The sequence below is a fragment of the Rattus norvegicus genome, chromosome 1 (genome assembly GCF_036323735.1).
Source record: "Rattus norvegicus strain BN/NHsdMcwi chromosome 1, GRCr8, whole genome shotgun sequence".
In the NCBI taxonomy this organism is placed as follows: domain Eukaryota; kingdom Metazoa; phylum Chordata; class Mammalia; order Rodentia; family Muridae; genus Rattus; species Rattus norvegicus.
In genome coordinates this window covers 147,980,887-147,995,105 of record NC_086019.1, presented here as the reverse complement: position 1 = coordinate 147,995,105, position 14,219 = coordinate 147,980,887, and the positions used below count along the sequence as shown (strand labels likewise).

General features: G+C 39.0%; 1 protein-coding gene across 24 annotated transcripts in view; it reads left to right on the top strand.

Moving 5' to 3' along the window:
- Positions 1-5,007, top strand: part of Zfand6 (zinc finger AN1-type containing 6) — a 71,123-nt gene extending 66,116 nt beyond the window's left edge. For all 24 annotated transcript variants that reach the window (XM_006229507.4, XM_039105750.2, XM_063284852.1 and 21 more), the window contains 2 exons: positions 2,091-2,204; positions 4,087-5,007. In XM_006229507.4, the coding sequence (XP_006229569.1) occupies positions 2,091-2,204; positions 4,087-4,235 (263 nt within the window). In that variant the 3' untranslated portion in view covers positions 4,236-5,007. The remainder of the gene's footprint in view (positions 1-2,090; positions 2,205-4,086) is intronic.
- Positions 5,008-14,219: the final 9,212 nt, after the last annotated feature.

The window sequence follows — 14,219 nt, the reverse complement described above, 5'->3', positions numbered from 1 at the left end:
TATAGAGAACAGATTAGATATTGTAGCTTACAAGTTTTAAAGACAATATTCAGCCTTATTTCTGAATATAGTTTAAATAATTATTTTTGAGTTTGTTTACAGAGTCAAGCTTTACCTAATAATTTTCTAAAGACGGTGATTTAAACAAGATATTCACTCTTTGTCCATAGTAAGCTCACATTCTAGGGGCACTTGTTTATAGAAAATAAAAAGTTTGTGTACCTATTTTGTTTGAAAACACAGTATAGCCAGATATTGTAACTCATACCTGTAATCCAAGCACTTGGTTGAATCAAGAAGATTACCGTGAATTTGGGGCCTGCTTGGGCCACAGAATTAAGACCCTGTCTCAAAATCCATAAGTAAGAAATAAGGATGTATATTAATAGAAATTTCTCTGGCCTTGTTTTCATTTGTCTAGTAGAGGCTTTGTATGCAAAATTCTTCCTTACCATCCATTCACTTACAATTTATGGCGTTTGTTTGTGTCATATTTTTAAATACTAGATGAGTTAACATAAGCAGGTTATAATCCACTCTTGTATTTGAGTATCTGCTGTAAGTAGCTTCTCTAAGAGGAGCTGTACTGTGGCTGTGGGAGTGTCCTTCATAGATATAGTAGGTAAGTGATCTAATACTGATCCACCAACAGTTATTCCTTGAGTGGCAGTAGCAGCAGGGTAGGCTCTGGTAACAAGAATGATGAGACAGGTTCCTGCCTTCACAGAATCCAGTTACGCCAGGTTAGAAAATACCACAGGAGCTCAGGAGAGGGTTTCTTATTCTGAAACTGTGGGTTACAGCAGCTGAAACAGGAAAGACAAAATGGAGTTAGTAGCTAAAGATCATGCACAACAAGGACCTCACAAGATCTTACAGGTGAGAGAGAGGTATCATAGGAACTCCAGCCCTCCCATGGCTCAAGCAATGGCAGCTTAAGGAATGATCTAATGTGGCCAGAGAGAGTGACAGGAATGGTGAAAGTCCTTGGACCTTAAAATGGGGAATGGTGGGGAGCCATCAGAGTGTGAACTGCAGCAGACAAATAGAGAGAGGGTTGGGTTGGTGCCAATAGCAGGGGTAATAGAGTAGAAAGCTGCCCAGAGTGTTGATGAGGGAAGGGTATTAGATCTTGACATTGAAGAACACACATAGCTGAAATGGGAAAGCCTTTTGCTCTTCCCAGTATAGTTGGAAGAGCAGTGACTCCTGGGAGGCCCTGGTTATGACAAAATGGGCGAGTTGAACTTAAACCATTTGAAGGCCTTTTACAGTTTCCAAGTAGGTTATAGACTCTGTCTCTGGGGCACTTAGGAGGGCCAGAGTGACAAGTAACAGGAAAGGACACATCTACAGGGTTTAGTAGCAACCATTCAACCTGAGTCTTAGTGCATCTGCTCTTGATTTTAGGCAGAAAATGTATTGTTTTTAAGTTTTCATCATAATTTCATCATTTTAAAGTTTCCATGTATCTGATTCTTTTTTCTAGTATCTTAAAAGCTTTTGGGACTAGGGATAGTGTTGAGAAAGATTTTCATTCTGTTGCTTTGCCTGGACTTTACTTATCCTGTAAACAAGGCTCAAACAGCAATCCTCTGGGTACTGAATTATAGGCATGTGCCACAACACTTGGCTTAAGTGACTTCACGTAAAAATGTGAAACATTCTAAGAACATTAGTATTCCTGTTTTCTGAGAAGTCTATTTAGAAGACTGTGAGCAGTGTTAAGAAGTTTTCATATGGCTGTTTTCTTCTTGTACATTCCCTCAGAGTTCCTGGGTGTCAGGCAGTCTTTCTCTGTCTCTCTCCCTTCCCACCAAAAGAAGAAAATCTGTAAGCAAGTGTTTAGAAGCACCATTTGTCTATTACAGATTACCTTCTACCTGTTTGTACACATAACGTTTAATGATCAGATGGTCTTGTTTTGTAAATAGTGGAAAATTATTGAGTATCTTTTCTACCTATAAATCAGTTCCTCAGATAGTCTTTAAATTACAGATGCATAGGATAATATGGGATGTGAGTTAACCACCACCCAAACTCCAAATCTTACTAAGTAGCTAAATTTGCCACCTTCCTGTTTTTGTCAGCTTCAGTATCAGATACGACACAGCAGCCATCTGAAGAGCAAAGCAAGTCTCTTGAAAAACCAAAACAAAAAAAGAATCGCTGTTTCATGTGCAGGAAGAAAGTGGGACTTACTGGTAAGGGCCTCTTTGGATGATTTAAAGTTAAGATCACGCTTTGGAATAACTTATGCACACTGTTTTTGACCAGTTAAGATAGCTGCTGCCTCTGTGAGCATTGGAATTAGGTACATGTCAGTTTTAGGATTGTCTGCTTTTCTTTTTTTTTTTTAAGCTTTTAAAAATTTACTTCAGTTGGGTTGTAGAGTATCTGACAAGTAAAGCTATTGTGAATGCTGGAAAAGGGCAAAGGTGCATCTCTTGCCTTCAAGGGGATGGTATTTTGGGGGCCTTTGGTGAACTGTGAGGTGTTTCCTATAAAGTGGTGCTAATCATAGACCACGCATGGTCATTGAGGTAAAAGCAAAGCAGCCTGGTGCTGTATAGAAGCCACCACTGGTATATATATTATTGGTAACTCAGCTGTCATAATTGTTAAGGGGGAACTATCCAAAGAATGTCCATTAAACTCAGTCAGACTGCCCTGGACATTCAGGGACAGGAGTTCTGTGGTCAGTTTATATAAACAAAGGGAAGTAGAGGCCTGTCAAGGGGAGTGCACCCTCCACTCTGACATCAGCGCTATGGATATGGCCAGCGTAAGCCTGGGATTCTCTGGGATTCACTGGAAAGTGGTGCAACTAAAAATAGTTTTGCTGATTTTTTTTATTATTTATTTTGGCATAGTACCAAATACAGGTATAAAAATCAGGTGTATGAACAGAGCACAGTAAGATTTTGAGTGAAAAGTATGCTTCATTGTAGCATATGCTTATAATCCCAACACTTGAGAATTGGGGGCAGAATCAGAAGTTCAAGGCCAACATATGCTACATGACCACCTCTCTCGCAAAAATAGAAGAAAAAAAAATGATACCTTAGGATCTACTTCTTGCTGAAACATGAGTTGGCATTGAGGGAGGAGATTAAAGTATGATGTCAAAGATAACCTAAACTTCCCCATTCCTTCAATATATATTTAATTTAAGATGTACATATTTAATATCAAAGACATCATTTAAAAGTTTCATGAAGTTTCAGACTTCCTGATCACAAGGCTTAGGACTTAGTTTTCATCTAATTTAGCTTTTGATTGCTTCAATTTTCTATTAGTTTCAGAATATGTTTTTAAAGTTAAAAATGTGGTAAAGACAGTGAATGTCAATTGTTGATTAGATATTGATTATTCCTGAGCTCTGTTTTCCCAAATGCACACTAACATAAAAGCAATCACTGTCACTCTGAGTTTCTGAGCTCACAGGGCATAGCCCTAAAATTAAGTAGCTTTTATTGGGTGTTTTTGTATATTGGACACTCACCTGGTCCTTAGAGTAATTCATGACCCCTTAAAAAGTGCATATGTGAGACTTAGAGAAGCTTAGTGAATTGTCTCTGATTCTGAGGATATTGGCCCACAGAAATCTGCTTCAAGGGTCTTCTTCATCTCCCCAGACAGAACTGTTCACTTAGAGAGCTCCTGAGAGCTTAGCAGAGGGGGAAATTAAAGGTCACTCAGCAGCACGTCTCTGGAGTCACTGGTCTGCTGTCAATTAAATGTTACAGTTGTTCTGACAGTAGGCTTGTTTCTACATTGTGTATTTTCAGTTTAAAAATGATCCATTTTCAGTTTAGCAGCCTTTTCCTAGGAAGAAACTGAGCATATCACAAGTGAAGAAACCAGCTTGGAGAAAAAATCAGCCTTGCCCTCGTACAAATAAGTATATGTAGATGGGAGCAAGACAGGAAGCTATCTGATAATGAGTTGAGAATGAAGCTCTTGAAACTTTACAGTATTCTTCAGAGACTTAGAGACAGGGTTACTTAGCATTAACTGTGGGAAGAACTTAATATCTCACGCTCCTGTCTAACCCATGCTGTACACATATTCATCCATTTCCAGGGTTTGAATGCCGGTGTGGAAATGTTTACTGTGGTGTGCACCGTTACTCAGATGTTCACAATTGCTCTTACAATTACAAAGCTGATGCTGCTGAGAAAATCAGAAAAGAAAATCCAGTAGTTGTTGGTGAAAAGATCCAGAAGATTTGAACTCCTGCTGGAATACAAAATCCTTTGACTATCTGCAAACTAAACATTGACTTGAGGTTTTTTTTCCTAGTCCTTGGGAATGTAGAGCACCGTATCTTGCATAGACCGTTGAATCATGCATGTCATCAGAAGAATAGATTTTTGTTTTTGTTTTGAAAATGACTCTGAACATTTATTTCCATTGCAGTTTCTGTGGCTGAAAAGAAGTATTATACTTTTAAGATCATTTTAATTTTAGTTGAGTGCAGAGGGCTTTTATAACAAATGTGGAGAAATTCTGGAGGGCTGTGATTTTTTTCCAGTATTAAACATGCATGCGTTGATCTTGCAGTTTATTTCTCATTGTGTATGTATATATAGCTTTTCTCTGCAGCACGATTCCCTTTTGATAAGGCCCTTCTGGGTACAACTAGTTATCAGTAACTGAATGTATCTTAATCATTACGGCTGCTTCTGTTTGTTTGGTTTTTCATTAACAAAGGTTATACATATGTTAGCATATAGTTTCTTTACATCCACTATTTATGTTTGAATCATTTGTCACAGCAGAATATGTGCTGACGAGATTCTAAATTTGTGGCTTTCGGTTCCTTTTTTTTTTAAACAAGGGAAAGAAAAGCTGAGTGCATTTCACTGCTGACTGCAAGTTTCTTTGCGATTACTGTTCATTGGTCTGTGTGTGCACAGTATGAAGAATGATCTGGTCATTGTGCGGTATTTATGTTTATTCACCAGTCTTTGATTAAATAAAAAGGAAAACCAGAAAAAAAAAGTGCTACTTTTCCCTCTTCTTTCTGGTAGTTATTTGTCTTGTTAAATCTTTTAGGGCTTTGCTTTCCTAATATGGTAAGAGCACCACTATTACTTGTCTCACCTCTAGTTATGACTTAGGTGTTATGACAAATTATATTCCTGTGAGTGAAGACATTAGAATAGTTTCAAAGCCAAGTAACTTGGATGTGATATACTTTGACCCTCATCTGACTGTCCTGCACTCTTTTACACCAAATTAAAATCTAATGAGCTTCTTTACTTTGTAGGATTAGAGGCATTCAAATTGTGTCAGTAGGAGAATTATGTACTAGAAAGACCCTACAAAGACCTATTTGTCCTCTGGCTTCCAAACTTTTCTAGAAGTTAGCCTGCTTAAAAATAACAATGGTTGTACTTTACAGTACAAATTTCTTGATGGAAAAATGTTTAATTTTAATAACATATATATAATATGATTTAGTGTTAAAAGTATATATTCTGATCACATGAATAAATTTAAATGAGGATTAACCACAGTGTGTCTCAGTAGATTGAGATAGAATAATCCAGGCATGGTGGTATGTGCCTGCAATTCCAGCACTTACCAGATAGATCACTGCAAGCCCAAGGCTAATCAGGCCTGTATATACAGTAAGCTACAGACCAGAGCTATATACAGTGAGACTTTATCCTGAAAGGAAAATAAAAATAGATCTTATTTGTAATTAGTAAAATAACAGGATTAGAAAGAGATTTATTAGCTGGTTAGTGGTCCAGGCCTTTAATCCCAGCACTTGGGAGGCAGAGGCAGGTAGATCTCTCTAAGTTCAAGGCCAGCTTGATCTATAGAGTGACTTCCAGGATAACCAGGGCTACACAGAGAAATTCTATATCAAAAACCATAAAGAGGGGGAGAGGGTGTTGAAGAGTCTTGTATCCCAGCCTTGGATTTAATCTGTAGCTGAGGATATCTGCCACTATGCTTAATTTATGCAAATGTATGTAATGCTGGAGATGTCGTCCAGACTGCACACTAGGCCAGCACTCTACAGACCTATATCCTTGGGGGGGCAGTGACATAGCTAAGTGTGAGAGTGCTTGCCAAAAGAGCCTGATTTCAGAACCGAACTCCAGAGTTGTCATCTGACCTCTACCACACTCAAGGGTAGGCACACACACACACACACACACACACACACACACACACACACACACACACGTATAGTTAAGAAACAAAACTGTAGGAAGAAATGCCTTTAAACTGATACTATGTAAAAAGCTCTATCATTCCAAAAAAAGAAAAATCTCCCAAAAAGTGGAGACTATTTCATAGTGAGGAACAGACACGCTGCCCCATTTTCCTGTTTATATTTAGAATGGTGCTGTTCTATATCCTAACCACTGGAGCAAAACGCCATGAGCCAGAAGAAGCACTCAATATCTGAACATTTTATGATTTGTTTTAAAAAATGGCAAACCTTAATAAATCGAGAATGAGATCAGTAGACACAATAAAGGCAGCAAGATAATACCAGTTGTCACAGTTTTACACCAGTCAACTGAAACACCGGAAGATAACCTCCTGCGGTAGTGTCAGATCTGCACCAGTTACCTTGAGATTGCAATGAGATGCACTAGATCTCTAGAAAAGGAGCAGCTCTGCTTCGGTGTCAGTGTGCTAGTGTGCTGCTTCAGGGGAAGGAGACAAATAGAGTTGGATTAACAGTGGTTATTGTAGAAAAAGGGAAGCAATGCTTTCACACTAGGGAAAATGTTAAATCTAAAGCAACATTTTACAACTCGAGAGAGTAAAACCTTCTAACAGACCTGGAGGTACTCACCAGCAGAAACATGGGAAGGCAGGTTACACAGTGGAAGAATCTATATATAGTGCAAATCAAGACCACAAGGGAATAACAACTTTATACCCAACCACTTGCCCAAAAAGTTTGAAGCCTAAGCAGTGGCAGCTGTTTGTGAAGACTCTTGGTCAGTTTGTGGGGTACCTTTTAAAGTTGTGCTTTTCATACATCCTGTACTCTAGAAGTTTCACTACATGCACAAGAAAAACTTACATGTGCGTTAAGATAAACTTAAACTCTAGAAATAACCTGAGTCCTCACTGAAGAAGTAGTGGGTAGAATGTGAGTTCCGTGCAGAGTGCAAAATAGGAGCTGGAGAGCAGCTCAGTAGAGGACACTTAGCTGGCATGCCCCAGTGCAGGGAGAAGGGTGCCAGTGCGATACTGAAGCACTGTCCTTAGATGAGAGGCAGCGGGGTTGGGGAGTGGCAGTGGCAGCCCCAGCTTTTGAGCTAGCAGGTTCAAGACCTGCTAGTCTTTTTTTGTTGATAAGCCAAAGCAGGCTTTTGAACCAATGCAAAGTATCATGAACCAAAGATTATGATTAATCCTGTTTTGTTTACCTGAAGATGAGTAGTAAAAAGGAAAATGTTAATTATCAAGATGTTTGATGACCTCATTTTGAAATTGGGTGATGCTTAAAAAAAAAATCCTGAATCAGCTTAAGCGTTACTTTTATTTTCGATAAAATTCTAGTCCTCCAGTTTCACTGTGCTAAATAGTAAAAGAAATTACTTCTGCTATTTCTAGTTCTTCCTGTGCTGATGTGCAGTTTCTGTGTCCCTTAATTTTTCGAGCTGTTCACTTGTATTGCATGAATGTTTCCTTTACTCCAAGAATACAATGCAAGAGCCCCATTTTCCTGATGTAAAGATAATTTATACAAATCTGATAATGGCTAGAATTCTTGTGTAGAATTTCTAGATAATTTAACTGAATATTCTTTGGATTTTTAGGAAAGGATCGATGTACTTGATCCTTTTTATACCAGCTTCTTAGATTTATGCTTTTCCTCTTTTAATGTGTGGATATTAAGGTTATTCAGAAAGATGGAGAGATGGCTCAGCAGTTAAGAATATTTGTTACTGGGGCTGGGGATTTAGCTCAGTGGTAGAGCGCTTGCCTAGGAAGCGCAAGGCCCTGGGTTCAGTCCCCAGCTCCGAAAAAAAGAACCAAAAAAAAGAATATTTGTTACTTTTAAAGATCTAGGTTGGATTCTCATATCTCACATAGTGTCTCTGTAATTCCCAGGTACACATCCATATATACAAAATAAATCTTTTAAAAAATGTTTTTTAAGATCAAGTGGAATGAGGAATGTGTAGATGAGATAAATAGAATATAATCAATGAAAGACCTTTACAACTAAAACCCTGAGAGTTCCCAATGATCACTAACAATCTGTAATGTTAAAAGGGGGCAGTGCTTGCTATCAGGAGGGAAGAAGGGCCATCAGTATAGATACCAGGAACATGGAAAGATTTAGGTAGGTAGGTAGGTAGGTAGGTAGGTAGGTAGGTAGGTAGGTAGGTAATATAGAATAGTGTGTGTGTGTGTGTGTATATATATATATATATATATATATATATGTATATATGTATGTGTGTATATAATATATATATATATATATATGTTGTTCTATGCCTACAAACTGGCCAGTTCCTTAAAAGTTCCTATCCTGGTTTGTTTACTCCTGTGATGAACACCATGACCAAAGGCAACTTGGGGCAGGGGATGGTTTGGCTTATAAGTCCCAGATCACAATCCATCCATGACTGAAGGGAGTCAGTAAGGTCCAGAACTGAAGAAGAAACAATGGAGGAGCTGCCTTGTTCCCTCTGGATTGCTCAGTTTTACCCAAGACCACCTGCTCAAGGGTGGCACTGACAACAATGTGATGGGGGCTGGGATCTCCTACACCATTAATTAAGAAAATGTCACACACACTTTCCTACTGGCTTATCTGATGAAGACATTTTCTCAACTGAGGTTCCCTCTCCCCAGATGATGCTGATTTGTGTCAAGTTGATGAAAACCCAGCCACAGGAACAAACTCTTAAGGTCATAGGTAGAACTGGGTTTATACATTAAAGAGAATGTATAATTAATAAAAGGAAAAGTCCTGTTAAGTAAGCTAGTGAATCTGAACACTTAAAACAGAAATTAAACTTAAGGGGGTTTTTTGGTTTTTGGTTTTTTGGGTTGTTTTTGTTTTGTTTTTTTGGGGGTTTTTTTGGGTTTTTTTTTTTTTTTTTTTTTGCAATCTCTTGTACAATGTAATGGCAGAATGAATGCTTGCTTTTATGCTTTTTTTTTTTTTGAGATTTCAAAACTATGGCTATTTTGTGTGCACATATGTATGTGTACCTGTCTTAGGATTTTACTGCTGTGAACAGACACCATGAGCAAGGTAACTTTTATAAGGACAATTATTTAATTGGGGCTGGCTTAGGTTCAGAGATTCAATCAAGATGGGAGCTTGACAGTGTCCAGGCAGGCGTGATACAGACTGACCTGAGAGTTCTGCATTTTCATCTGAAGGCTGCTAGCAGAATACTGGTTTCCAGGCAGCTAGGATGAGGATCTTAAAACCCACACCCACAGTGACACACCTACTCCAACAAGGCTAAACCTACTCCAAAAGGGCCACACATCTTAATAGTGCCACTCCCTGGGCCCAGCATGTACAAACCATAGCACCTCATGCCAGCCTACTACAGAGGTCAAGGGAGGGCATTGGGTGCTCTGCAACTGGAATTACAGGGAACCAAATTCAAGTTCCGTGTAAGAGCTGCAAGTGTTCTTAGCCATTGAAACATCTCTCCAGCCCTGAGAGAATGATTTCTAAAGGTATCCTATCAAATACATTGTGAGATGTCAGACAGGTTGTGTTTCTCATAAATGCTAGTGCAAAAGTCTTTAACAAAAACTTCAACCAGAAAAAAAAATGTATTTTAAGAACTATATACCATAATCTGGCGGGATTTAGTCTTGGTCTACAGGGCTAGTTGTATATCCGATAGCACATCAACCTAAGAAAATCATCATCATGGCGATATAGATAGAAAAATCTAACAACCATTCATGGTCCCAAAAAAAAAAAAAAAAACAGAAAAATAAAGGAACTTTATAGATTAAAAAAAAGAAAAGGGAAAATATATCCCAAGCCTACCTAATATATTAAGTAATGAGAAAAGAAAAGAATACTTAACCCCTGAAGCACAATGAGGTAAAAATGCTCCCCCTTTCCATACTATTTCATATTGCTCATTTATTAGACTCGGAAAAGCTACTCAGAATGGGAAAGAAGAGAACCTGTATTCATTTGCATTTTGCATGCTATCTAGAAAATCTAACAGAATTAGCATAACTGATAACTAGAACCAACTGTTAAGATTAAAGTATATAAACATGCCAGTATTCATGCCAACATGAACGGTTCGAGTAAGGAATTAAGTTTGCTTTACCTTCAAAAAGGGTACTTGTTTGTAGGTCTAAGTAAAGTAAATAACATTGATGTCAGGAAAAACTAAGACAAGAAATCAAAGCTAGATGGAACAGAGCTGGTCCATGTTCACTGATGCAGACTCAATCTCTTCTCTGTTCTGGCTGGTAAGTTCAGTGCAGTCCCAGGAATCCCAGCAAATTATGTTTGATTTAAATGATTTAATATGATTTAAAAGGTCCAGAATTACTTTTTTTTAAACTGCAAGGTGAAAATTGACACAGACTCCAAAATTTAACCACACTGATTCTATAATGAAGACCTGACACTGGTGGAAGACTGTATCTCCGATAGAACAGTTCATAAATAGGCCAATGTAACAAAATAAACTGATCTCAAGAGATGAAGGGCCTTCTCAACCAGCAGGGGAGAAGTGACTAGGTATTCAAACAGCAAGTAGACACATAAACCTTGAACTTTCATAAAACAAAGCAGACTTACAGATGAGACTTCCAGAATACTGTAAGGTAATTTTGAGTTGACAGGCTGATAACATAGTTCAGTTGGTAGAGCACCTGCCCTTTCTATCCCCAGCCACGTTCCTAGACTTGATGGTACACACCTGCAATCTCAAAACCCAGAAGGTGGAGTTAGGAGGCTCAAGAATTCAAGATAGTCCTCAGATACAGAGTAAGTTTAAGGCCAGCCAACAAGGATTACATGACACTGACATACACATATACATGGAGGGAGGGGAGGAATAGGTAAAATTCTGAATGAAGGTTTGAAAATTTTACATGTGAAAATGGTTAATGTCTTCAGGGAGTATACAGATAACCAGATGAAGGAAGGAAATGCCTTCAGGTCCCGGAAAGAGCAACAGAGATGTAAGCAAAACAGATGAGAAAGTCAGCATGAGAATCGAGAATGTTTTTGTTTGTTTTGAAATAGGATCTTACTATGTAGCCATGACTGACCTGGAACTCACTACATAAAAGAACTCACAGAGTCCCACCTGCCTCTACCTCCCAAGTGCTGGGATTAAAGACATGCTTTAAAACAAAAAATAAAAGCATATCACAACTTACAAGAGTAAATAAGAGACCAAATCTAGGAATCCATGGGTTGGAAGGATCTGAAGTAACTGAAAACACAGAGGATGTGCTTAATGAAATTACAGGAAAAAAATTATACTACAGAAAAAAAACAATTGCAAGGGGCATTTAGAATCGGCAGTTGGCCAGAGAACTCCATTATACATTGTACAAAAGTACAAAAGAAACAACGGGAAAGAAATAAGAAAACAGTATCAAGTCACAGAAGCAAATGTATCCAGAATAACATCAGACCCTCTCAACAAAAATCCTGAAAGTCAAGAAAGCATGGAATAATAGGTTTTAAGTCCTGCAGGGAAATAACTGCCAACCTGTCAAAACTGCTTTTTAAAACAGATGGGAAAACACCATCATTTCAAACAAGGACAAATAGTAGCAATTCATGACCACTAAGCTAGCAGCACTACAGAGTATACTTGGAGAATCACAGAAGGTGAAGAAACATAGACTAGCCAAGCAAACAGTAAAAAGTAAATTTCGTGACAGAAATATGTAGGCAAAGGAGAACTAAGGAACAGTCCATTGTGTCCAATACAGCAAGTAAGCAAACTCCTAGTCTGAACTGGGGGAAATGAACATCCCACCTACAACATTTATAGGAATTAGTATGCCTCTCTCAATAATAGCCTGAATTGCTAGGAGTGATGATGCCCGCAGTCCCACTACTCAAGAAGTTGAGGTTGAAAGGTAGGCACAACTTTGAAACTAGCCCGGACTACTAGCCTTAGCACCAGAATGAGAACCTTGACAAATAAATAAATAAATAAAAGAAATAGTAAATAACAATGATTTTAGCAATTACCTAAAGTAAATTATCTTCAATTCTCAGTTCAGAGAGGTAGACTAGTTGATTGGACTGAAAAATAAGAACCAACTGTCTTTTGTCTCCAAGAACAAACCTGTGTGGTACCACTCAGTTTACGAAGTGAATAGGACACTGTTATTCTGATAATTGCTAAAGTAGATGTCAAATCAAAACTAGAAGAAACTAAGATGCTACTTATTAATAAAAAGATTACTCACTTAACTACAGATTAATAAAAAGTATATAAAATGTAACAATCAGGCTGGAGAGATGGCTCTTTAGACGTCCTGAGTTCAAATCCCAGCAAACACATGGTGGCTCACAACAATCTGTAATAAGATTTGATGCCCTCTTCTGGTGTGTCTGAAGACAGCTACAAAGTACTTACATATGATAAATAAATAAATCTTTTAAAAAAGTAATAATTATATGCACTAAAGTTTGGATAGAGCTCTTAAGTTTCGTAAAACAAACACCAATGACTTAAAAAGAACATAGATTCTGATATAATTTGGGTGATTTTGATATGGCACTCTCAACAGTAGGTAGGTCATTCAGACTAAAACTCAATAAAGAAGCTTTAGAGTCCAATTTAGATGAGACCAACCTAACACATCCACAGAATATTCCATCTGTATTAATTACTACTCTCATGGCTGTAACCAAATACTTGACAAGAGGTATTTGAGGGTAGAAAGATTAAGTTTACGGTTTGAGGAGATGCAGCCCACCGTACTAGGAAGGCATGGCACAGGATGGAGGAGAAGGCAGGCCACATTGCATCCATTATCCGCAAGCAGAAAAAGATGAATACTGCTGTCCAGATTCATGTTTCCTTTATTCAAAGCCTCCAGCCAAGAGGTGACGCTGCACAGTCATTTAACCTTTTGGAAACGCACAGACATGCGGAGGTGTGTTTCCATGGTGATTCTAAATCTGATAGTTAAATTGACAATATTAAACATTAAACTCTCCAACAGCCAGAAAATACAAATTCTTAGCAGAGCTTTCTCTAAAATAGATCACAGTTTAGACCATAAGGCAGGTCTCCACGAATACAAAAGAATTCAAATAACCCCCTCCCTTTTTTTATTTTATCAGATTATGTTTCTAAAGCATTTGCACTAACACAGCCACAGTCTGAGAGGTACTTCCTTGAAACCTAACTTCAACTATAGTGGACGCCCAAGTTTCTAGTCAGTGATTAGCCATACTTCTAACATCTCTGGCCCCAGAGTCTATATGTTTTCCTCCCACTCTTTCATTTGGAAATCAACTAACATTAACAAATCGAATTCTTGTATCTACTGTGAAGTGGACGACCCCCACCTCCCCACCAGTACTGTATGGAAGAAGGCAGAGACAGAAGAACCCCAAGACTTTAACACAGTCGTGGCACACTTTTCTAGATGAGGGCTCAAACTCCAGCCTTTACAGGCTACACAGGCAGATGAGCTAGGGACAAAGCTTCTGAAGTATCCAATGACACCAGAGGAGCTGGAGGCAGACCTAGACAAATAAATGGGGTCACTGGGTGGATCCCAAATTGAAAACTGGAAGTGGGGTCTGGCTGGGAAGCTTTGAAAAGGGGCGAGGCCTCAGAGATTATGGAAATAAAACACCTATAGGGGCGGGGCTTTGGGTCTTGGGCGTTTTAGGTGAGACCAGTACCTGGGCCCAGGTGCTAGACCCGGAAGGGGGAGGTTTAGACATAGGGGCGGAACGGTCTGACAGTTCCGGGATGGAGATGGGAGGGTGGAGGGTGGAAGGGGGAGGATCAAGGCGAGGCGTGGACAAGACGCCCTTTCGGAGGCGGGGCGAGGGCGGGGCGACCCCATGATTCGGGGCACATCTGGGGCAGGGCGAGGGCCGGGCGATCCCAGGGCTTCCGCACATCTAGGGTTGATGAGGAAGATTGCTTTGTATATCCGAACCGAAGCGGTGGTCTTGGCTTCGTGGATTTCGCCGGAAAAGAAAACCGGGTGGTCCCAGGGCGGGTGCCGGG